The sequence below is a fragment of the Oncorhynchus masou genome, chromosome 33 (genome assembly GCF_036934945.1).
Source record: "Oncorhynchus masou masou isolate Uvic2021 chromosome 33, UVic_Omas_1.1, whole genome shotgun sequence".
In the NCBI taxonomy this organism is placed as follows: Eukaryota; Metazoa; Chordata; class Actinopteri; order Salmoniformes; family Salmonidae; genus Oncorhynchus; species Oncorhynchus masou.
The window spans coordinates 40173980-40198801 of NC_088244.1; the positions used below are offsets into that span (position 1 = coordinate 40173980).

Genomic DNA, 24822 nt, shown 5'->3' on the forward strand with positions numbered 1-24822 from the left:
ACAACACAACTGTTTGGCTCAAACGCATTAAGAAGGAAAGAAATTCCACAAATTAACTTTTAAGAAGACACACCTGTTAATTGAAATTCATTCCAGGTGACTACCTCATGAAGCTGGTTGAGAGAATGTCAAGAGTGCAAAGCTGTCATCAAGGCAAAGGGTGGCTACTTTGAATAATCTAAAATCCATTTAGATTTGTTTAACACTTTTTTGGTTACTACATGATTCCATAAAGAAAAACCCTTAAATGAGTAGGTGTGTGCAAAATTTTGACTAGTACTCTGTATGTTGTGTGGTTTATTGTAAACAAGCAAATGTAGGCCTACTCATTACAAGATATGCCCACATTACCATTGATGGCCACACGAGGGCACGCTATATTTTACTCTAACCTTTCTTTCCTCCGAGTTCCCATGATTCTCTGCGCTCTATAAATTCAACAACGCGGTAGTACGGTCAGTTTTGTTTGAATGGTGGTATGTATGTGAGTGTTGTGTGCCTGAATGAGTGTGTGATTGTTTTAGGTTTATAGTTCTACACAGTGGTCTGATTTGATCTGGTTGGGGTTTGACCTTGCCCCGATTCTGAAATGATAGTACCCGACATGCGAGCTCCAGAGGCAATGAGCATGAACTTCAGGGCTCCACAATAAATTGTGGTCAGAAGTGATGACTCGATCAGATATACTAGTGCCGAGGAGTTGTGCAGTTTTACCTCATTCTCCACACTGGCCAATGAGTATAACAGCGATTCTGATCTGCTATAAATTACTGCCTGAGACGATAATTGACACTGTTGTAGGTGGATAACTAGCTTCTTAGCAAACTTTTCTGGCTAGCTCGCAAGCCAACCCTTGTCCAGGCAAGCTAGATCACAAGTGCACAATTATTTTAGCCAGATAATGGAGTTAGCGTTTATGGAGAGAAGGGAAACACGTGTGCCAGGTTAGTTTTATAACAGAAATTCAGTGGCTCTACTGCTTCCTCCCCATTAACATTTTTAAAAGCCTGGGTGGCAACAAAAACATTTGATCAATGTGCAACCAAACAAACATTTTGATGTTATAAGGTTCATACTTTCACACAACTGTTGGCTTCTGTGCTGAAAATGCAACCACCACTCAACAACTATGCTGTCAAAGTTAAGGAATGCTTATATTTTAAGATGTTTCAGTGACTTGAATACTTAAATATAGTAATGATCTTGTGTAGGGGGTAGTTCACTGGAAGTTCAGTGATGTCCATCGCCCACTGAGTGAGTTGTGTGACAGTATTATTAGGTGGAGTAGAATCCCCCGTCGTGCTTCCTGGAGTATCCCCTGTTAGTAGAGGCGTTGTGATGAGATTCTGTGGAGACAAAAAAAATACATCTTATCATACATTGTTAGGGAAAATGCCCTGCCTAGGCTAGTAGAGAACTGATTTCACTCATACCTGGCCAGGCCCAGGGCTTTTAGAATTAGCTCAGAACTAGGACAAAAATATTTTAGGAGTCCCAGTAAAATAACCAGTCACAAGAAGTAGCTGAGATGACGATAGATGTTCCTTTCACACACTACCTGATTATAGATTGGATTTCAGTCCTACTCATCCTCTTATTGCCTGCGTGTATTCGCTAAGTATTCACTAATCAATTATTTATTGAACAAGTCATCAGGGTTGTATTGAAATCTTACCTATTGTTCCCTCAATGCTGTAGATGGAAGACTTCTGTGAGTTCATCCATACTTTAACTTCTGTCTTGGTTTCACACAAGGGCGCTTCATGTTTTCCACGGTTCTTCAGAGTCCTCCTACAGAGTTAGTTTTACATTAGTTGAGTTAATCTCTTCCCGCAGCTTCTGTTCGGCACCCTATTCCCTATATAGTACAATACTTTTGACCAGAGCTCTCGACTACAGCAGCACCACAGTTGAGCATTCCCCCCGGTTCCATCACACTCACCCATGGTCGTCAGTAAAAGTCTCCCTCTGGTATAAGGTCTGGTTCTTACTACTGAGGAACTCTTGGTGGTGGTCATAGGTTGATTTCAAATGGAAGTCTAGGCTGTCTTTAGGTGCCTTGGTTGGGAGAGAGTACAGTAATGTGATAGGTGATCGTTCTGTTTGTATGTAATTTTGTGATGTAAATTCTGAATTTCTTCAGTTTCTGATAAAATGTGTGCATGAATCAGTCAAGTCAAATAAGTTTATATTGTACTAGCTAGCTGAATTTGGCTAGTACACATTATTTTCATGTTGTCCTTTGTGTCAAGCTAATAATAGGCATAGGCCTATTATAGAGAAATAATATTAGCCTACCTGCCGGTCATGATACCGGACATTCCTCCTAATGCTGGCTAGAGTAGCCCTGTCATTTAGACGACTCCACGGTTCGTCATTTTGAGCTATGTGAGTTGGTTTATCAAATGGCTCTTTCTGTTAATTTGGAAGGAAGAATGCATAGACTGATTAAATAGCGGAAATCATGTAGGCCTACTTAAAAGTAAAAACATATTTTAGGCAAAAAAAAATGCTAAATATCATCAGTGCTAGAGCTGCAATTTAGGCCCACCTGACATTGCCTTGCCCCAGTCAATGAGTAGTCGTTCTCAGTTTTAGGAAAAGGAAAGGGATCTCTCGTTCGTGGCATTATAAAAGCTGGAAATGTTACAATGTTGAGGATGATAAACACATGCTCTTGCCGCCGAATTGTATCCCCTTGTTTGTCGCACTAGAATGTTGACTAACTCACCATGGTTGCTAGGCGATTCATTGTGACACCTCATCCACATATATAATTTATTAAAATATTTACCTATTCCTTATCCTTTGCAGAAATGTGAGTTTACGAAAGGTTTAGGTTTGCCAATTTTGACTAATGTAATTTATTGAAGGTATTTAGCAAGCGCTATTCATTTTCATTTAAGACATCTCAAAGCGATGTGAAGCATCAACAAAAAAAACAAGCATTTAAAAAACGACATAATTGATAATGAGTTGATGATTAATGACTAGGATATTATTTATGGCAAACAATATTGTAATGAAAAATAAATATAAAACAATGAGTGTACCCTGTAATATCACGTTCATGTTTCCTACTATGTAAACCCAACCAATTGCCGTGTCTTGCCAGGCGTTTCCAGTCCACGAGATACAACAGCCACAAAGTCAAAATTGGCTATATTTCATAAAAACAAAAATGTGCAAAAAACAATTGCCTAACATTTTTTTGTCTAATCCCTGTTTACCAAACAAATGGGCCGAATAAAAATGCATAAGGCCTAATTTCATTTGACAATATCGTGCACTTGTCAAAAAGGGCCGCGCTATCCGGATTCATTGGGACGTCCAAACCTCCCATTGAGGTTGACGTTTAAAATGGTTAAGGTAAGGGTTAAGCCGTTCAGGAGTTTGATAAGGGTAAGGGTAGGGGTTTAGTATATGGACGTCCCAAGGATCCCGGATAGCACTAATTATGTCAAAAAGCACCTGTGGAGTGCGGTAATGCCTGCAAATACCCCGGAATTTTTGAATGCGAAAGATAATTGATTGTGTCAGTAAAATATACACAATCATGCTGACCATTAATTGAATAATAAAAATGTAAAAACGAGCATTTTATTTAATTATTTTCAGAGCGCTATCTAGAGAGTGAAAGCGCCTGCGCCTCATAGGTAGACTGCTCGAGGATGCTGCCAGCTGTCGTGGCATAAATTCAACTCTCCGCCCCGCATGAGTTTCACCTCCAGCGTGGAGTGGACCAGCAAGCTGTTAATTGTAGACTACCTGCTGCTCAAGAAAGATGAAAGCTTCACACAGTTTTCAGCTTCTTTTGCTATTTTTTGTTCAAATTTATGCGTCCAGTGATTTGCCCATATGCAAAGAGGTAAGGAGCATGGAATGATAAGTTGCCTTTTAACATAATTGTAACTAATTGACTGTATTTTCACCCATATGGCTTAACAATAACATAAAGTGCACTTCATTGGGTAACCTAAACAAAACCTATTGCATTGCTTCACATAATTGTACATTTATTTTGTATAACTCGGATTTCAGATAATTTAACTAAACTGTAACGTTTCTATTAACTAGCTGGGAATTTCTACAGAATAATTGCAAACATTTTCCTGTAGTTTTCAATGCTGTCTTTTAAAAATACATGATCCATCCTTTTATGGTCCATTATGAAAAGCATATTGACTGATCAGTTGGAGCAGAACTCATTCATATTGACATACACGTTGTCTGATGTAGCCTACGTCTCAGTTAGTAACCTCTGAATTTGACTTCCATAAATGCACTACACTGTAAACAACAAGCCATCATAAGTAAAGATGATCTAGAAACCTGATCGTATTTGAAGAATTCAAATATTCACACAATTAGTAGGAATATTTTATGAGTAATAGACGTTTGCTATTGTAGGCTTTATGGAAATATGATGCAAAAAGCAATGAGTTATCAGAACCATAGAATTCAAAACAGTCACACATGGCTGAATGGCCAGTTATAGGACAGAATAAATGCAAAGCTGTTGGTATGTCTGTTAGAATTCTGATGTAATATTATGGTATTTCAAGATAGTGGGGGTCAGGTGGGTTTTTTAACTGTTGTATCACACTTTTCAGCATGGGGGGTGGTGGGAGAAGGAGTCTTGGTGGTAAGAGGTGCTGAACTGTACCCCTAGACCTAATCAACAGCCCAACTGTTCTCTATTTATTTTATTTTAAGCGCTGAGGTCAAATGTAATCATTTTAAAACTGCTGAACCATCATCAACCCCATACACACATTCACTCTGAGGTAGCCTGTCACGGCTTTCGTCTGTAGAAGGAGAGGCGGACCAAAATGCAGCGTGGTTGTTATTCATTTTACTTTAATAAAGAAACTTTACACGAATAAACTAACAAAACAACAAACGTGCGAAAACCTAAAGCAGTCCTATCTAGTGCAAAACACAGAGACAGGAACAATCACCCACAAACACACAGTGAAACCCAGGCTACCTAAATATGGTTCCCAATCAGAGACAATGACTAACACCTGCCTCTGATTGAGAACCATATCAGGCCAGACATAGAAATAGACAAACAAGACATCCAACATAGAATGCCCACTCAGATGACACCCTGACCAACCAAAACATAGAAACATACAAAGTAAACTATGGTCAGGGTGTGACAGTACACCCCCCCCCCAAGGTGCGGATTCCGGCCGCAAAACCTGAACCAATCGTGGAGGGTCTGAGTGGGCATCTGTCCGCGGTGGCGGCTCTGGTGCTGGACGTGGCCCCCACTTCACCATAGTCTTCCCCCACCTTGTCCGCTTCCGTGACCTCCTAGCCACGGCAACCCTACTTAATAACACGGGACAGAGGGGCAGCTCGGGACAGAGGGGCTCTTCAGACTCTGGCAGCAGCGCCGGACAGGCGGCAGACTCCGGCAGCACAGGAGAGGAGGAAGGCTCTGGCAGATCTTGGCAGACTGGCGGCTCTGGAAGAGTCTGGCAGACTGGCGGCTCTGGAAGAGTCTGGCAGACTGGCGGCTCTGGAAGAGTCTGGCGGCTCTGGAAGAGTCTGGCGGCTCTGGAAGAGTCTGGCGGCTCTGGAAGAGTCTGGCGGCTCTGGAAGAGTCTGGCAGACTGGCGGCTCTGGAAGAGTCTGGCAGACTGGCGGATCTGGCAGAGTCTGGCTGACTGGCGGATCTGGAAGAGTCTGGCTGACTGGCGGATCTGGAAGAGTCTGGCTGACTGGCGGATCTGGAAGAGTCTGGCTGACTGGCGGATCTGGAAGAGTCTGGCTGACTGGCGGATCTGGAAGAGTCTGGCTGACTGGCGGATCTGGAAGAGTCTGGCTGACTGGCGGATCTGGAAGAGTCTGGCTGACTGGCGGATCTGGAAGAGTCTGGCTGACTGGCGGATCTGGAAGAGTCTGGCTGACTGGCGGATCTGGAAGAGTCTGGCTGACTGGCGGATGTGGAAGAGTCTGGCTGACTGGCGGCTCCTGGCAGTTCTATGCTGACTGGCGGCTCTGGCTGCTCCATGCAGACTGGCGGCTCTGGCGGCTCCATGCAGACTGGCGGCTCTGGCGGCTCCATGCAGACTGGCGGCTCTGGCGGCTCCATGCAGACTGGCGGCTCTGGCGGCTCCATGCAGACTGGCGGCTCTGGCGGCTCCATGCAGACTGGCGGCTCTGGCGGCTCCATGCAGACTGGCGGCTCTGGCGGCTCCATGCAGACTGGCGGCTCTGGCGGCTCCATGCAGACTGGCGGCTCTGGCGGCTCCATGCAGACTGGCGGCTCTGGCGGCTCCATGCAGACTGGCGGCTCTGGCGGCTCCATGCAGACTGGCGGCTCTGGCGGCTCCATGCAGACTGGCGGCTCTGGCTGCTCCATGCAGACTGGCGGCTCTGGCTGCTCCATGCAGACTGGCGGCTCTGGCTGCTCCATGCAGACTGGCGGCTCTGGCTGCTCCATGCAGACTGGCGGCTCTGGCTGCTCCATGCAGACTGGCGGCTCTGGCTGCTCCATGCAGACTGGCTGCTCCATGCAGACTGGCGGCTCTGGCTGCTCCATGCAGACTGGCGGCTCTGGCTGCTCCATGCAGACTGGCGGCTCTGGCTGCTCCATGCAGACTGGCGGCTCTGGCTGCTCCATGCAGACTGGCGGCTCTGGCTGCTCCATGCAGACTGGCGGCTCTGGCTGCTCCATGCAGACTGGCGGCTCTGGCTGCTCCATGCAGACTGGCGGCTCTGGCTGCTCCATGCAGACTGGCTGCTCCATGCAGACTGGCGGCTCTGGCTGCTCCATGCAGACTGGCGGCTCTGGCTGCTCCATGCAGACTGGCGGCTCTGGCGGCTCCATGCAGACTGGCGGCTCTGGCGGCTCCATGCAGACTGGCGGCTCTGGCGGCTCCATGCAGACTGGCGGCTCTGGCGGCTCCATGCAGACTGGCGGCTCTGGCGGCTCCATGCAGACTGGCGGCTCTGGCGGCTCCATGCAGACTGGCGGCTCTGGCTGCTCCATGCAGACTGGCGGCTCTGGCTGCTCCATGCAGACTGGCGGCTCTGGCTGCTCCATGCAGACTGGCGGCTCTGGCTGCTCCATGCAGACTGGCTGCTCCGTGCAGACTGGCGGCTCTGGCTGCTCCATGCAGACTGGCGGCTCTGGCTGCTCCATGCAGACTGGCGGCTCTGGCTGCTCCATGCAGACTGGCGGCTCTGGCTGCTCCATGCAGACTGGCGGCTCTGGCTGCTCCATGCAGACTGGCGGCTCTGGCTGCTCCATGCAGACTGGCGGCTCTGGCTGCTCCATGCAGACTGGCGGCTCTGGCTGCTCCATGCAGACTGGCGGCTCTGGCTGCTCCATGCAGACTGGCGGCTCTGGCTGCTCCATGCAGACTGGCGGCTCTGGCTGCTCCTTGCAGACTGGCTGCTCCTTGCAGACTGGCAGCTCTTTGCAGACTGGCAGCTCCTTGCAGACTGGCAGCTCCTTGCAGACTGGCAGCTCCGGCTGCTCCATGCAGACTGGCAGCTCCGGCTGCTCCATGCAGACTGGCATCTCCGGCTGCTCCATGCAGACTGACTGCGCTGGCTGCTCCATGCAGACTGACAACGCTGGCTGCTCCATGCAGACTGACAACGCTGGCTGCTCCATGCAGACTGACAGCTCTGTCTGCTCCATGCAGACTGACAGCTCTGGCTGCTCCATGCAGACTGACAGCTCTGGCTGCTCCATGCAGACTGACAGCTCTGGCTGCTCCATGCAGACTGGCAGCTCTGGCTGCTCCATGCAGACTGGCTGCTCCATGCAGACTGGCAGCTCCATGCGGACTGGCAGCTCTGGCTGCGCTAAACAGGCAGGAGACTCCGGCAACGCTGTAGAGGCGGAAGGCTCTGGCTGCGCTGAACAGGTGGGTGATTCAGAGCCGATTCTGTCACGGCTTTCGTCTGTAGAAGGAGAGGCGGACCAAAATGCAGTGTGGTTGTTATTCATTTTACTTTAATAAAGAAACTGTACACAAATAAACTAACAAAACAACAAACGTGCAAAAACCTAAAACAGTCCTATCTGGTGCAAAACACAGAGACAGGAACAATCACCCACAAACACACAGTGAAACCCAGGCTACCTAAATATGGTTCCCAATCAGAGACAATGACTAACACCTGCCTCTGATTGAGAACCATATCTGGCCAGACATAGAAATAGACAAACAAGACATCCAACATAGAATGCCCACTCAGATGACACCCTGACCAACCAAAACATAGAAACATACAAAGTAAACTATGGTCAGGGTGTGACATAGCCTATACAGAAATGAACCGTAAAAACAATAGATGCCTAATTTTCTACTTTCCTAAAAAGTTTGTCAATGTCATGTTAACTGAATTCAGTACTGCAGAGCTCCCGTACTCAACAGACAAACTGCAGGCCGGATCTGGACCAAGAACGGGGTCAATACGGACCATGGGTCCCAAATAAATAATAAATAAATAAATAAAACATTTTCATATAAAAACATTTATTTGTCATACGCACGTATTTAGCAGATGTTATTGCGGGTGTATGGAAATGTTTCTTTTGGGGGGCGAACTCAGTCGGGCTTCCAACCCAGTATCATATGAACACACATAAGACATGGCAAAATGTGTAGAATTGTAGGAAATTAGCATTAAAACTACAAAATGTTCTCTCTGTCAACAAGAGGGGTGTGAACAGTTGGTGGTCGCATGGGTTGTGAGGTGGGGGTTTGTTATCACGCTGATGAATGACAATATCCATTCAGACCGTTCTTTTCCACCTAGGAAATCTGTTAGACCGGACTGTCTCAAATAGTACTTGAGTACCCCTGCTGTAGAGGCTTCTGCTAGCAGCATTTTTCTTATGGACATGTGTTACACTGGTATGGCGTCAGTTAGTTTGGTGTTGCTTACATAGCCTCTATTAGTCATAGTCAGATTCCTGTGTGTGTGCAACAGTTTTCTGCCTTAAGCAAGTCCTTAGTTCTCCAGTTAACAACTCTCCTGGCTGTAGTCTACTTTCTCTTCTTACTATTTGCATAACTACTGTGCTGTTTGATAATGCCTAGGCATTTCTTGTATCAATAGCGTTGTTGCTGGGGTGTGAATGGAGAGCTGATATGCACCATGCTTGCTGGTATTGGAAGTTGTCACCATATATATGACCCATACATTATTCCCTGTTTGGGTTAACAAGGTTACATAAAGACGTCATAACACATTCTTAAGTCATACATAACACATTCATAAGCTATACACATTTCATGAATGCTTAGCAAAATCAGCTGGAGCAAAAACAGTTTATAGTAGAACTAACATCACCAAGTGACTTGGCATCATGATTAGGCCCATGTAAAGACAATGTGTTCCAGGAAACCTACAGCCACCTTTACCTCAAGGTGAGAGAGCTTAGAGGCAGATTAAGTTGAAGGGACACCATGGCTGACTGATTCATCAGAATTATTTGTTTTCTGACAGAACCTGTGTGTGTGTGCCTGTGAGACCATGAGGAGACGGGGTCACAATGTCCCGTTGCCACGGTTTACTCATGTTTTTATGAACAAGGAGTATTAGATTCGAGCCAGGCAGAGCACATCTTCAATTCATGAATTTTCATTTTATCCATCAACGGTTCACTTTCACTCCCTCTCCCACTCTCTCTCTCCTCTCTCTGTCTCCCTGTCTCTCTCTCTCTTCTTCTACCTCTCTGTCTCCCTCCCCCCTCTCTCTCCCTCTTCTCCTCCCACTCACTCCCCTTATCTCTAAAACAAAAGCTAATGTAGCTGCACTAATAAAAAACAGAAGTGTGTTCGAGGGAACATTTGTCTGCTGGTTGTTAACTATTAATCCTACATGGTCCAGAGTGGGGGTTAGGTTTACTCTGCAAAGTGGTCTTGTTCTACAGTGCAATACTATTGAACAGAGTCCTATGGGCCCTGGTTAAAAGTAGTGCACTAGGTTAGGAATAGGGTGTCATTTGAGACGTAGTCCAGTAATTCTTGACATATGTGGCCCAATGGCCTATGTAGATGCCTTGACTTTCACCCCTGTACTAGCCTTGCTTGTCAGGACTCACGGCACTCCACAGTGGCTATGAGAAGAGCCTGAGTGCCAGTCCATTTCTGCTGTCTTGCCAATCCCTTATGGAATTATCATGTCAGTGAGTGACAAGGAGTTGGAATGATAGTACAAACATACTCTATCTGGGACCAGGCTAGGAAGAGACAGTACTCTTCTGTATATTCTCAGTATGCATTTTATATTCTGCTTACTTACTCACTGCTTACATCTTCTAAGTAAAGAGTACTCTTACGATGACGTTATGATGGGAGGGCTACACCTACAGCAACCTTTGTCGAAGGAAGACTTAACGTTTACTGTTTCTTGTTGGCACTCTATCACACCTATAACAAAGCCACTTGAAACAAACAAGACATCTTATGTTGCCTGTCCTCTGTCTGTAGTTGTAATGACTAGCTAAGAGATGATTGCAATGAGTTGTTGACAGAAGGGTTGGCCTGGTCTGTAGCTTTTCCATCTTTTTCCTTGGCTACTAAATAAGTCAATAACCCCAAGGTGAGGGAGATTAAGACAACAGGTGAGGCAGCAGCCTCTTGACTGCGCAAATATTGATCCAATCCTTCTATTTGGAAAGGGGGTTGGTCTAGTTTAGAGGGAAATTCGGCTGAAGGTGATGCATTATGTTGAGAAATCATGTGTATTGGCCAGTTATAACATTTTTAAGACAGTTACATCAGTCAAAATGTATTATTTCACAAATTTTAGACTCTCTGAGCATGATTAAAATGGTGATCAAAATGAATGTGAGTTTATTTAGGAGTTGACTTGAATATACTCTGAATGGATATCTGTGAATTAGGTCATAACCTGTGTGATGTCATGTTCCAAAAAGTCCCAATACACTGATCTCAAACTAGTACACTCCACCTATTTTTCAAAAACTAGTGTCACATTAGAGGACTACCTTGTGAGCATTTCATCCATTGTTCAGGCTCTATACACAAAGTATATATAAATACCTGAGAAGTGTGAGTCTGTGTGTTTTTTCTTGCAGTCCGACTACCACTTTGAGTACACAGACTGCGATGTGCTGGGGTCTCGATGGAGGGTGGCGGTGCCCAACAAACCAGACACGTGCACAGGCCTCCCTGACCCTGTCAAGGGCACACAGTGTAGTGAGTACCCTACCTACCTACCTCCCTACCTACCTACCCACCTACCCACCCACCCACCCACCCACCCACCCACCCACCCTACCGTGCTCTACTTTCATACCATGTACTAACTATACTATATACTATATATATAACACCCTTCACACGATCCAATATCACAGTCATAAGTATACCATTATTACAACTCTCTACATGCAGTACACAGTTTCAAGGTAAGTTTCAGTCTTTCTCTTGATACTTCACCTTCTCCCTCACCTCCTTTTCAAAACGTCGGAGGTAAGTGAGGAGACCATTGGAGGACATCTTCTCCTCAGAACCTATGACGTTTTGAAGTGGCGGGGAGAGAGGATGTGAGAAGCAAAGAAAGGACTATTGAGATGCACCCACAGTGTCTTCCTGGCCTGCACTAGTCTCATCCCTCTCACCCCCCCCCCCCAGCGTTCTCCTGCAGCGAGGGGGAGTTCCTGGACATGAGAAGCCAGGAGTGTCAGAAGTGTTCTGGTGGGACCTACTCTCTGGGGACGGGCGTGGCCTTCGATGAGTGGGACAGCATGCCGGCTGGCTTCATCTCACACGGGATGAACATGAACATAGCTGACATCTACACCAACTGCTCAAAGTCAGTATCTCTCTCTGTCTTGCTTACAGCGGGTGTGGCAAGAGAGTAGTAACTCTTCATCTCAAGCTTCGGTTATTTTATGGCCATTTACATCAGCCGGGTCCCAGATCTGTATAGCCAATTCCTGTTGGCAAGACAGTACAAACCGATCTGGGACCAGGCTACCTTTCTACACAGCCGCATACTGTTTAGTGCATTGGAAGACACCCTTATTTTGGTTACTATTTATCTCAACCTTTAGAGCTACTGTCTATTTCTAACAGTATTTGTCTCTTTTGTCTTCTGCTATAGCTCGACCTGGATACCGAAAGGCGACTACATTGCCTCAAACATAGATGAGTGCACCTCTACCTTGTCCTACGCGGTGAGCCTGAAGAAAGCAGGCACTGTGTCCTTTGAGTACTTCTACCCAGACAACACCATCTTCTTTGAATTCTACGTGAGTGTTGCATGTTCTATGTTTTAAGTGACCTATGTGAGTGTTCCATGATGATACTCTTCATTCATTCCAATGGACAGGGCTATGTGATGTGCTCCTCAATCGATCTCCATCATCTCCGTGCTATCTAAACAAGTAACCGTAATGAACTCAACTGTGTGTGTCAGGCAGCAATGTTATATTGATCTCCTCGCACTGTCTTGTCCTCCGTCCAGGTTCAGAATGACCAGTGCGAGTCCACAGACTCTGAGGGTCGCTGGATGAGGACCTCAGAGAAAGACTGGACTCCCCACAATGTGAGTCTTACTAATATAGCCCCCATATGTCCATACACTGAGCATGGTGGGGTGGGTGAACCTTAAAGCAAATCTTATTTGCGTGAGCTATGCTAATGTCTATTAACAAATTAAGGGGGTTTATGTATGACCCCGACGGTTTCTCTCACTCTCTGTCTCTGTCCAGTTGAAGCTGAATCGAGGCAACAACGTGCTCTACTGGAGGACCACGTCTTTTGCACTGGTGGGCAGTGCTGTCAAACCTGTGCTGCTTCGCAACATTGCTATTTCAGGTACTATGCAGCAGTCATCAATGTCATCATTAGCAGATTGCCCTCCCTTGTTTATGTAGGCTTGATTATGATACCCCGGCAGGAATATTTGAATCATTAGTCAAAATATTTGAGCAATTTGTAGACCCAACACCTAGCAAACTCGTCAAGAGATTAGGATCTCTTGGTGTAACGGTTTGACAGTCGCTGAACCGAGGTTTACGTCCCGGTTGGGGCCACCCCTCAAAAGTGATGCAATGTGAAAAACTGTAAAGCTAAGATGCACACCGCTTCTTACTCTCGTTTCTGTTAATCATTACTGATTGGTAATCGTCCTTCTCCTCCAGGGGTTGCCTATACGTCAGAGTGTTTCCATTGTAAACCTGGGACCTACAGCACCAAGCCAGGCTCTGCTCACTGTACCCCCTGCCCTGCTGACTCCTACTCCAACAAGGGAGCCACGGTGTGCCAGCAGTGTGAAGTAGACAAATATGCAGGTATGTTTGCATTCTAGCACCAACTACGGTACCAGTCCAAAAGTTTAGACACACCTACTATTTTTTTTACAATTTTCTACATTGTAGAATATTAGTGAAGACAAAAATGATGAAATAACACATATTGAATCATGTAGAAACCAAAAACGTGTTAAACAGTGAATCTTCAAATAGCCACCCTTTCCCTTGAAGACAGCTTTGCACACTCTTGGCATTCTCTCAACCAGCTTCACCTGGAATGCTTTTCCAACAGTCTTGAAGGAGTTCCCACATATTCTGGGCACTTGTTGGCTGCTTTTCCTTCACTCTGCAGTCCAACTCATCCCAAAACATCGCAATGAGGTTGGGTGATTGTGGAGACCAGGTCATCTGATGCAGCACTCCATCACTCTCCTTGGTCAAATAGCCCTTACACAGCTTGGAGGAGGGTTTTGGGTCATTGTCCTGTTGAAAAACAAATGATTGTCCCAAGTGCAAAACAGATGAGATGAAGTATCGCTGCAGAATGCTGTGGTAGCCATGCTGTTTAAGTGTGCCTTGAATTCTAAATAAATCACTGACTGTCACCAGCGAAGCTCGCCCACACTATCACACCTCTTCCTCCATGCTTCACGGTGGGAACCACACATGTAGAGAATAACCCTTCACCTACTCTGCGTCTCACATAGACACGGCGGTTGGAACCACAAATCTCAAATTTGGACTCATCAGAGCAAAGGACGGATTTCCACCGGTCTAATGTCCATTGCTTGTGTTTCTTGACCTAATCAAGTCTCTTCTTCTTATTGGTGTCCTTTAGTAGTGGTTTATTTTCAGCAATTCGACCATGAAGGCCTGCTTGTCACGCAGTCTCCTCTGAATAGTTGATGTTGAAATGTGTCTGTTACTTGAACTCTGTGAAGCATTTATTTGGGCTGCAATCTGAGGCTGGTAACCAATGAACTTATCCTCTTGGTCTTGCTTTCCTGTGTCGGTCCTCATGAGCGCCAGTTTCATCGTAGCACTTTATGGTTTTTGCGACTGCACTTAAACTTTCAAAGTTCTTGACATTTTCAGGATTGATTGACCTTCATGTCTTAAAGTAATGATGGACTGTCATTTCTCTTTGCTTATTTGAGCTGTTATTGACATAATATGATTTTTTATTTTTATTTTCCAAATTGGGCTATCTTCTGTATACCAACCCTACCTTGTCACAACACAACTGATTTGTCTCAAAAACATTTTTTTAAATAAAGAAAAACCCTGGAATGAATAGGTGTGTACAAACTTTGACTGGTACTACATACAGTTGAAGTCGGACGTTTACATACACCTTAGCCAAATACATTTAAACACAGTTTTTCACAATTCCTGACATTTAATCCTAGTAAAAATTCCCTGTCAGTTTGGATCCCCAATTTATTTTAAGAATGTGAAATGTCAGAATAATAGTAGAGAGAATGATTTATTTCAGCTTTTATTTCTTTCATCACATTCCCAGTGGGTCAGAAGTTTACATACACTCAATTAGTCTTTGGTAGCATTGCCTTTAAATTGTTTAACTTGGGTCAAACGTTTCGGGCAGCCTTCCACAAGCTTCCCACTATAAGTTGGGTGAATTTTGGCCCATTCCTCCTGACAGAGCTGGTGTAACTGAGTCAGGTTTTTATGCCTCCTTGCTCGCACATGCTTTTTCAGTTCTGCCCACAAATGTTCTATAGGATTGAGGTCAGGGCTTTGTGATGGCCACTCCAATACCTTGACTTTGTTGTCCTTAAGCCATTTTGCCACAACTTTGGAAGTATGCTTGGGGTCATTGTCCATTTGGAAGACCCATTTGCGACCCACTTCTTGACTGATGTCTTGAGATGTTGCTTCAATATATCCACATAATTTTCCTTCCTCATGATGCCATTTATTTTGTGAAGTGCACCAGTCCCTCCTGCAGCAAAGCACCCCCACAACATGATGCTGCCACCTCTGTGCTTCACGGTTGAGATGGTGTTCTTTGGCTTGCAGGCCTCCCCCTTTTTCCTCCAAACATAATGATGGTCATTATGGCCAAAGAGTTCTATTTTTGTTTCATTAGAACAGAAGACATTTCCCCAAAAAGTACAATCTTTGTTCCCATGTGCAGTTGCAAACCGTAGTCTGGCTGTTTTATGGCGGTTTTAGAGCCGTGGCTTCTTCCTTGCTGAGCGGCCTTTCAGGTTTTGTCGATATAGGACTCGTTTTACTGTGGATATAGATACTTTTGTATCTGTTTCCTCCAGCATCATCACAAGGTCCTTTGCTGTTCTGGGATTGATTTGCACTTTTCGCACCAAAGTACGTTCATCTCTAGGAGACAGAACGCGTCTCCTTCCTGAGCGGTGTGACGGCTGCGTGGTCCCATGGTGTTTATACTTGCGTACTATTGTTTGTACAGATGAACGTGGTAACTTCAGGTGTTTGGAAATTGCTCCCAAGGATGAACCAGACTTGTGGAGGTCTACAATTATTTTTCTGAAGTCTTGGCTGATTTCTTTTGATTTTCCCATGATGTCAAGCAAAGAGGCACTGAGTTTGAAGGTAGGCCTTGAAATACATCCACAGGTACACCTCCAATTGACTCAAATGATGTCAATTAGCTTATCAGAAGCTTCTAAAGCGATGACCTCATTTTCTGGAATTTTCCAAGCTGTTAAAAGACACAGTCAACTTTGTGTATGTAAACTTCTGACTTACTGGAATTGTGATATAGTGAATTATAAGTGAAATAATGTCTGTCTGTAAACAATTGTTGGAAAAATGACTTGTGTCATGCACAAAGTAGATGTCCTAACCGACTTTCCAAAACTATAGTTTGTTAACAAGAAATTTGTGGAGTGGTTGAAAAATAATTTTAATGACTCCAACCTAAGTGTAAGTAAAGTAGATATTTCTCCCTGTTACAACCGCTTGAATAGTGCATTGCTCATTTGCAAGTCACCACACACATTTGTAATTTATGCAAATATACTGTATATGCTCTTGGTTCAGTTAAATGCACAGGCTGTGTGGTTGGTTGACTTAGTCTAAGTGTGTATGGTATCTCCGGATCTTAATGGTGGTTGTGTTTTTCTCCTGCCTCCTGGCGGTTTTCCCCTGGGTCGTGTTCAGTCGGGTACACCGTAACAAAATGTTTAGCAACAGAACACAAAAATCTGTTTTGTTATTGGACAAGTTCATGCACTACCACTCTGTTTCGAAATGTGACTGAACACAACCTACTGAACACAACCTTTGTTTCCTTGTTCAAACTCTTCTTCCAGAGGCCGGATCAGGGAGCTGCAAGCGGAGGCCTGCATGTACCACCAGTGACTACTTCTACACACACACCCCATGTGACTCCAAAGGACAGGTAATACTATGGGAAAAGTAAATGAGAAAGTAAATGAAGCTGACTGACAATGCTGTTCTTATGTGAGCAGTCAGTTGGTTTTTCATGGCTCAGGTCACTGCAGTGACCACCAGCTGGAGTTGGTATCAGCTTTCCTTACATATTAATTTCCTGTTTAGCCCTGACAGATTCTATTCAACCAGTATGTGCTCAGTCATGATGATTATCCATAATTTTGCATATATACAGTACCAGTCAAACGTTTGGACACACCTTCTCATTCCAGGGTTTTTCTTTATTTGTAAAATGTTCTAAATTGTAGAATAAGAGTGAAGACATCAAAACTATGAAATAACACATATGGAATCATGTAGTAACCAAAAAAGTGTTAAAAAAAATCAGTCTTGGTATTCTCTCAACCAGCTTCATGAGGTAGTCACCTGGAATGCATTTCAATTAACAGGTGTGCCTTGTTAAAAGTGAATTTGTGGAATTTCTTTCCTTAATGCTTTTGAGCCAATCAGTTGTGTTGTGACAGGGTAGGGGTGGTATACAGAAGATAGCGCTATTTGGTAAAAGACCAAGTCCATATTATGGCAAGAACAGCTCAAATAAGCAAAGAGAAATGACAGTCCATCTTTACTTTAAGACATGGTCAGTCAATCCTGAAAATGTCAAGAACTTTGAAAGTTTCTTCAATTGCAGTCACAAAAACCGTCAAACGCTATGATGAAACTGCCTCTCATGAGGACCGCCACAGGAATGGAAGACACAGAGTTACCTCTGCTGCAGAGGATAAGTTCATTAGAGTTACCAGCCTCAGAAATCGGCAGTTAACTGCACCTCAGCAGTGATTTATTTTGAATTCAAGGCACACTTAATGGCTACCACAGCATTCTGCAGCGGTACGCCATCCCAATTATTTTTCAATAGGACTATGACCCAAAACACATCTCAAGGCTGTGTAAGGGCTATTTGACCAAGAAGGAGAGTGATGGAGTGCTGCATCAGATGATCTGGCCTCCACAATCACCCGACCTCACCCCAATTAAGATGGTTTGGGACGAGTTGGACCGCAGAGTGAAGGAAAAGCAGCTAACAAGTGCTCAGCATATGTGGGAACTCCTTCAAGACTCTTGGAAAATAATTCCAGGTGACTACCTCATGAAGCTGGTTGAGAGAATGCCAAGAGTGTGCAAAGCTGTTATCAAGATAAAGGGTGGCTACTTTGAAGATTCTCAAATATAAAATATATTTTGATTTGTTCACCACCTTTTTGGTTACTACATGATTTCATATGTGTTATTTCATCGTTTTTATGTCTTCACTTATTTTTCAATGTAGAAAATAGTAAAAATAAAGAAAAACCCTTGAATGAGTAGGTGTGTTCAAACCTTTGACTGGTACTGTACATTGATGTGATATGTGTTTTTTTTTACCTCACTTAGTTGATTACACCTATTATACATGAATAAGAGTGTCTGCTAAATGACTAAAATGTAAATGTAATTCATAACTCTTGCTGTGTTTCTTAGACCCAGCTGATGTACAAGTGGATCGTGCCAAAGATCTGTAGTGAGATCGTTGAAGGGACCGTGGATAACAGTACTGGAGGAGCGGTGAAGCTACCAGCCTCTGGACAGATGGAGACCTGCCCTCCCTGTAACCCTGGCTTCTCTGTCACCAACACCTCAGGCTGCGAACCCTGTCCTCACGGATCGTACTCCAATGGAACAGGTGGGAAAACCCCTCCTCAACGATTGATGAAATGTATTCACGGAAATAGACATTATTGTGCTATGTTTTGTGCTAGGTGCTAACCTACGCCAATGTTTTTATGCTGTTTGATCTTTTGTCACATTAATTATTTACTTAATCCTCTATGTCCCCTTTGGGACATAAGACCACTTTGGCACAGATGTAAACCCATTTTAACTGTAGCTCTCAATCCCTCATGTCCATATCCAGCCTGTGCTGATTGCTTGAGGGCCGCTGGTGGGCAACAAACCCTCTACGGTCTCTTTATCCAAAACTCTCTATCCATACTCTATGTGCAGCCTGTGCAGAGTGTCCCGTCGGAACAGAGCCAGTGGTGGGCTTTGAGTACAAGTGGTGGAACAAGATGCCCGACAACATGAGGAGCTCTGTCTACAGCCGGGAGTACAGCGACTCAGCCAGGAGCACGGGCAAGGGACTCGAATACCTTTTTCGCTCTACTGAGGCAAACCAAGCCAAGTTGTAATGGGCTGGCCTAGTTATGAATAGGCAATAGTTACAGTGGACTCAGGAGCACTGGTACATATGTAGAGGACTCAAATACCCTTTTTACACTGTCACACTGACCCGAACCACACTGTGGTGATTTTGGTGTGTAACCAGGACAGCTGGTACAGCTCTGCTTGGCTCGGTTTGGCTTCAGCAGTGTGAAAAAGGCCTACTTTTGAATGAGCAGTCATACAGTAATTTACTTGATCCTGAGTGTTGCATTGGACGTGATGTGCACTCTCTGTTGGTGGTCTGTGAAGTTATTGATTGTTGATCTGTTGTTGTGACTGACAGGATGGGAGGTGGCAGGAGAGTACATCTACACCACCCAAGGGGATCTGGACTCTGACTACATGATGCTCTCACTCACTGTCCCTGGATACAGGTAGGGCTCACAGGGTCAATCTGTGGAAGTTACAACAAACACCCAAATTAAACTGCTTAAGAATGGGTTATGTATGAGTTATGAATGTGTTATAAAGTCCTTTATATAGGTAAAAAAGGGTTACCCTTGAATTGAACATATTTGCATAATTACTGTATGTGTAATGTTACATGCAGCTGTAGAAAATACTTAAGGTAACTTCTATTTACAATTTTTTTTTTTTTTACTGTCTGCCTAGGTTGCCTCACTCGGTGGCTAAAGATGATGAGAGGAGTGAACTGTCGCGGATCTCCTTTGTCTTTGAGACCCAGTGCACCGCTGATTGTACCCTCTACTTTATGGCGGTGGGAGAGAATATCTAATGCCACACTTCATGCAACAATTTAAAGTATTTGTATTCACATAGTGCATTTTGGTTCATCTGTATTCAAGACCTACAGAGTTGTAACATTGATGTAAACAAAAATACATATTCTGTGGCCCGTATGGAAAATGGATGAAATATAAGGGTTCTTCTTGTTCTTTTTCCAGGGTTACAGTGAGAGGACCAATGACATGGTGGAGCACTGGAGTGGCACGACCAGGAAACAGTCCTACTCCTACCTAGTGAAGAGCAACAGCACCGTCAGCTTTACCTGGGGCTTCCAACGCACCCAAGCCTACAGTGAGGTGAGATAGATGGACACAGACACACTCACACTCAACACACTTCGATCCATGGAAATTTCAGCCGTTTCGTTGCCGAGCTTTCCATCACAGAAAGTGGACCTTTACCTGAGGGTCAACACGCCCCATGTCTTCCGAAACACTAACACATCTCTGCATGACTCAACTCCACAATAACATTTCAGCCCCTTGTGAAGGAGTGATGTGTGTTTGACTAGTCCCTAAACTTCTCCTCAGGTGAGGCAGTACAGCGGGGACTTTGCCAAGATGTACACTGTCCAAATCACCAACGTGGTGGGTGGTGTGGCCTCTCAGTGTCGCCACTGTGCCTTGGGCTCCGGGTCGGCCTCAGAATGCGTCCCCTGCCCTCCAGCCCACTACATGGTCAATGGGACAGGCGTGTGTAAGAGCTGCCCTCCCAACACCTTCATCAGGGCTGATCAGACTGTAGGGGAGGCAGCCTGTATCCACTGTGGACCCAATACGCATAGCAACAAGGTGAGGAAAGGGATCGACGACAAACTGAAGAACTGTTGTATTCGTGCATTGATCAGATAACGTAGGCCTGCGGGTAAAGGTTGGGAATAGCTGGGAACGGAAAACAAATACTAATAAAGATCAATGCATCATTGTTGCATTTTTAAAGCCTGTGTTACACAATACTTAGTTATTGTGTTTTGAAGGTGTGCCCATGATAATGCATTTCATTGTTTCCCCGATAATGGTAATACATTTGTGTCCATGATAATGTATGATAATTCTGTTTCTCCCCCCATCCCCTCACAGGCCCACTCAGCCTGTGTTAGCGACTGTAGACTGGACCTGCAGTCCACTGGCGGAGGAGAGGTCCTCCAATATGACTTCACCCCCCTGGCTAACATCACCAGCTTCCAGAGCAGCCCACGCTTCACCAGTAAAGGCCTCCGATACTTCCACCAGTTCAGGGTCGGCCTCTGTGGAGAAGAGGTACGGGCTGATGGATGCATATTATATTTAGAATACACCTTTGGTCAATCTCAAAATGATTTTCCTCGCTTCCTTTCTTCATACCTGATCAAAATGTCAGAGGAGAGCATTGGAGAAGATCTCATCTTTCTATCTCCTCGAATGCTCTTTTCGCTTCCCTCTGACGCAAGGAAATAGGACGCAAGGAATGAAGAAAAATACCTTTGAGATTTACCCCTAAAAAACAGTAACGATGGTTACACAGAAACTCACATTAATGGTGATTCTCTGTTGTGACCCATGTAGGGCAGAGAGGTGGCGGTGTGCGTGGACAACGTGACAGAGAGCAGGAAGGAGGTCAGAGGTTATGCCTGCCAGTCCACTGTGGTGCCCTCTGAGGTCAGAGGTCAGAGTGTGGTGTCATCACAACCCTTCACTATCGGTGACACACTCATTGGTAAGAGATCAAGCTTTATTCCATGGTGCATCCCTCTCAAATAGCAATGGATACACACCAAAAATCACCGAGCTGGTAAAGGGGCTTGGGGACAGCTTTGCATGAAGCCAAGCATGCACATTAAATGATTATTGTCCATTTTCTTTGTTGGGTAACTTTACCAACTGATCATGATCAACAGGGTGATGTACAGAAAACGCTGTCACCATTGCTGTGTCGATGTTTCTCCTCTCTTTCTTTAACATGTTCTGTTTCTGTCTGAAGGGGTTACCTCTGACACATCTCTGGATAGCATTGCCTCCCTTGAGAGCTCTTTCATTACCAAGTCCAACCTGCCTGATGTCATTTTCTACTACAGGTATCATCATCAATCTGGGTTTTCAAATAAAACGAATCTGTTAGTGTTCCAGAGGTGTTGTATACTTTCAAGACAGTACTTTTGAAATGTTAATGCAGAGACATTCCAGGTGTTCTAGTGGTGGCTATTTTGCTGTTCTACAATAGAGTACTGTCCCAACTCAGTAATATATAACATCTCTTTATCTGCCACTGGACTCTGTATTTAGAAGTCATATTATGTCCACCACAGGTCCAGTGAAACAACACAGGCATGTAAAAAGGGAAGGACGACTACCATCAGACTGAGATGTGATCCTACAGTGACAGGAAAGGACCAGATTACACTCCCAAGGTATGGACTACTGTACATGACGAACTGACTGAAGGAAGCTATAGGGACTCTCAAAATGTGGCTGAACTGACAGACACGCTGATATTTGTACAGAGAGTGACTTCCTGTGGAATAATGGTGGAACTACAACTACTACACCACCTCCAAATAAAGACTTGCTATATTACAGCTTAGCCTTGACCCCAGCTGTACTGTGTGATGTCTGGCAGACTACAGGGTGCTAAACTCTCCCCAAACCCGAATAAGAGCAGAGCGCCAACAGTTGCTAGGCGAATTTTAACATTTGATTCGGTCTTTGTTGTCCTGTCCAGTAAATGTTCAGAGGGGACGTGTGACGGTTGCTCCTTCCATTTCCTATGGCGGTCTCTGTATGCCTGTCCACTCTGTACAGAGAGCCACTACAGAGAGATAGTCAGCGCCTGCATTCAGGGAATACAGGTAAGATAGTACATTATTACAGAGTCCTACTTTCTTACATTCTTCTTTTCTGGCTTTGGAGCATATGGCTACAAAAAGCTTCGACATCATGCCAGACAGTCCTTTGTAGCTTTTTGATTCTTAACTAGGCATGTTGTCTAATGTAGACTTGCGATAACACTATCAACACAGCCAAATTGTACCAATGTGTGTATGTGTTTGTGTGTCTCTCTCTCTCGCTCTCTCTTTCAGAGAACCACCTACGTGTGGCAGCTGCCCCTGCAGTGCACTGGTGGTGTGTCCCTTCCTGCCCAGACGGTCAGTGCCTGTGTGACCCTGGACTTCTGGCTGAAGGTCGGAGTGTCCACAGGGACGGTCGCTGCCATACTGCTCATCAGCATCAGCTGCTACTTCTGGAAGAGAACTCGCAAGTAAGATACAGTCTGTCTGTGTGTGTGTGTGTTGTGTAGACCTGTACATGCATGTGAGGAGTGACAGGAGTCTATTTGTGTGTGTGTGTGTGTATTCGTGCACCAGTGACGGTGTGTGGTTTTTCTCCCCTCTACATGCAGGCTGGAATATAAGTACTCCAAGCTGATGATGACTGCTGGAGATAAGGAGTGTGAGCTGCCTGCTGCAGACAGCTGTGCCATCATGGAGGGGGAAGATGCAGAGGACGACCTCATCTACCTCACCAAGAAATCCTTCTTCACAAAGATCAAGTCCTTCTCCAGAGAGGTGAGGCCAAAAAGGTGGTGATGTGATGTTTTTTTTTTTTTAAGACAGGAGTCCTCCTTATACAGGGAACTGGACACAATATCTTTATCACTGTATGTGGTTTGTATACATATTTTGTATTGCAAAGATTTTTTTGTTATAAAATGCCTGACCTGTGTCTGTAATCCTGTAATTCAAAACTCCAAGAGACATTGAAATTGCAATGGAAAGTAGTATATAACTTAGTTACTATCTTATCCATGAATGTTTTGATCACTCTAAAATGAGAACACCTGTATTTGATGTGTTTTCACAGAGATCGTCAGATGGATTTGACTCTGTTCCCCTGAAGTCATCATCAGGTTTGGAGATGGAGATGAGCTAGAGCGAGGATTCCCAAATGTTTTTTTATGCCGCAGCGCCCTAAAAATGGTAAGGCTCTGGTAGACCCCCCCAGTTTGGAAACCCCTGAGCTAGAAGAGTACCTGAAACCTCCTTCAACCTCTGGATGAAGGAACACATATGGGATGTAATAATTATTCATTGAGTTGAAATGTAAAGAGCGTTGCAGATAGAAATGTATTAAATAGAGCTGACGATTTCCTGGACCCCATTCTACCTGTTCTTCACAATTTAGGGTTGCAAAATTCCCAGGTTTTCCAGAAATCCCAGGTGGAAGATTCCTGGAATCAGGAGGGAATAAGCAGGAAATCTGGGATTCCTCCAACCAGGATTTCTGGAAAACTTGGGATTTCTGGAAAATATGGGGAAAGTTACCAGAATTCTGCAACCCTATACACAATACATTTCTATTGGAACGTTCTGCAATGTTGCACCATCCTGAACAGTATGAATGTTGCTCCCCTCACTGCATAGCACCAATGGACAAGAAGCATATATTCTAAACCAAACAGAAAGGAATGAATGGAACAGCCGGAACATGATGGAAGTCTTTATAAGTTCACAGAGAGATGAACAGAGCAAACCTTTTGTTCAGAAACACTCAATTTAAACCATCAACATCTCTGGGATGTTGCAAGGACTAGATAATGAGCATATGTTTTTCATCTCAAGTTATGTATTTGGTCATATCAAAACAAATGCTTGTTTCCAGGAGGAGAATGCATTTCTAATGAAATTGTGTTGGTGTTTTGGTGCTAATATGGACCGATTTGTTGCTCTGCTAATAGTAATACAGTTTGCAGCCATGTAGTGGGTACCTGATCTTTTATGGTGAGATTTATTTTCCACAATATTTTAGATATATTTTCACGAAACATGTGAACCTGTGCTTTTGTTGAATTAATTATGTCTTACAGTAACGTGTGCATTTTCATTATTAAAGGCCATTATGGGTCTTCCTTATGACAATACAACATCTTTAAAATATATGTACTTTAAAATAAATCCAACTGTCTGTTGCCAAAATTATTTGGTGAAAAGCATTACTGTATTTTATTTATACTCCACCACTGGGGTATAGTTTTATTTGATTTGGAAATAGAGCCATTTACTTAATGTTTGATACATGTTTCATTTATTGAATCTTGAAAGTCATTTTCTTAGCATTAAATTCACTGTTTGTCTATGCTCTTAAATAAACTTGTAAAAAAGGTTCTGTGAAAAAAAGACG

The 24822-nt window shown here is 44.5% G+C and overlaps 2 protein-coding genes across 2 annotated transcripts; one reads left to right on the forward strand and one right to left on the reverse strand.

Annotated features, from left to right (window-relative positions):
- Positions 1–935: 935 nt before the first annotated feature.
- cfap276 (cilia and flagella associated protein 276) lies at positions 936–2674 on the reverse strand. The gene is made up of 5 exons (XM_064956086.1): positions 2552–2674; positions 2295–2415; positions 1943–2099; positions 1676–1791; positions 936–1346 (listed from the first exon to the last, which is right to left on the reverse strand). Exons 1-5 carry the CDS (start codon positions 2627–2629, stop codon positions 1276–1278), a joined length of 543 nt encoding a protein of 180 aa, XP_064812158.1. The 5' UTR covers positions 2630–2674; the 3' UTR covers positions 936–1275.
- Positions 2675–3676: 1002 nt separating this feature from the next.
- On the forward strand, positions 3677–24804 carry elapor1 (endosome-lysosome associated apoptosis and autophagy regulator 1). The gene is made up of 22 exons (XM_064957693.1): positions 3677–3868; positions 11081–11201; positions 11640–11820; positions 12112–12259; positions 12475–12555; positions 12722–12827; positions 13154–13303; positions 16579–16667; positions 18182–18383; positions 18704–18832; positions 19206–19296; positions 19535–19640; positions 19828–19965; positions 20200–20460; positions 20749–20928; positions 21214–21364; positions 21629–21722; positions 21954–22055; positions 22367–22493; positions 22725–22903; positions 23045–23210; positions 23506–24804. Exons 1-22 carry the CDS (start codon positions 3785–3787, stop codon positions 23572–23574), a joined length of 2955 nt encoding a protein of 984 aa, XP_064813765.1. The 5' UTR covers positions 3677–3784; the 3' UTR covers positions 23575–24804.
- The last annotated feature ends 18 nt before the right edge of the window (positions 24805–24822 follow it).

What these genes read in the sequence shown, in the direction of transcription:
- elapor1 (XM_064957693.1), top strand. Translation starts at nt 3,785, where the DNA reads ATGAAAGCTTCACACAGTTTTCAGCTTCTTTTGCTATTTTTTGTTCAA. An exon ending in CCATCTTCTTTGAATTCTAC is followed by an intron (nt 12,260 to 12,474) that starts GTGAGTGTTGCA and finishes TCCTCCGTCCAG; the next exon opens with GTTCAGAATGACCAGTGCGA. An exon ending in AAGACTGGACTCCCCACAAT is followed by an intron (nt 12,556 to 12,721) that starts GTGAGTCTTACT and finishes GTCTCTGTCCAG; the next exon opens with TTGAAGCTGAATCGAGGCAA.
- cfap276 (XM_064956086.1), bottom strand. Translation starts at nt 2,629, where the DNA reads ATGCCACGAACGAGAGATCCCTTTCCTTTTCCTAAAACTGAGAACGAC. An exon ending in ACTTTTACTGACGACCATGG is followed by an intron (nt 1,792 to 1,942) that starts GTGAGTGTGATG and finishes CTAACTCTGTAG; the next exon opens with GAGGACTCTGAAGAACCGTG. An exon ending in CAGCATTGAGGGAACAATAG is followed by an intron (nt 1,347 to 1,675) that starts GTAAGATTTCAA and finishes TTGTCTCCACAG; the next exon opens with AATCTCATCACAACGCCTCT.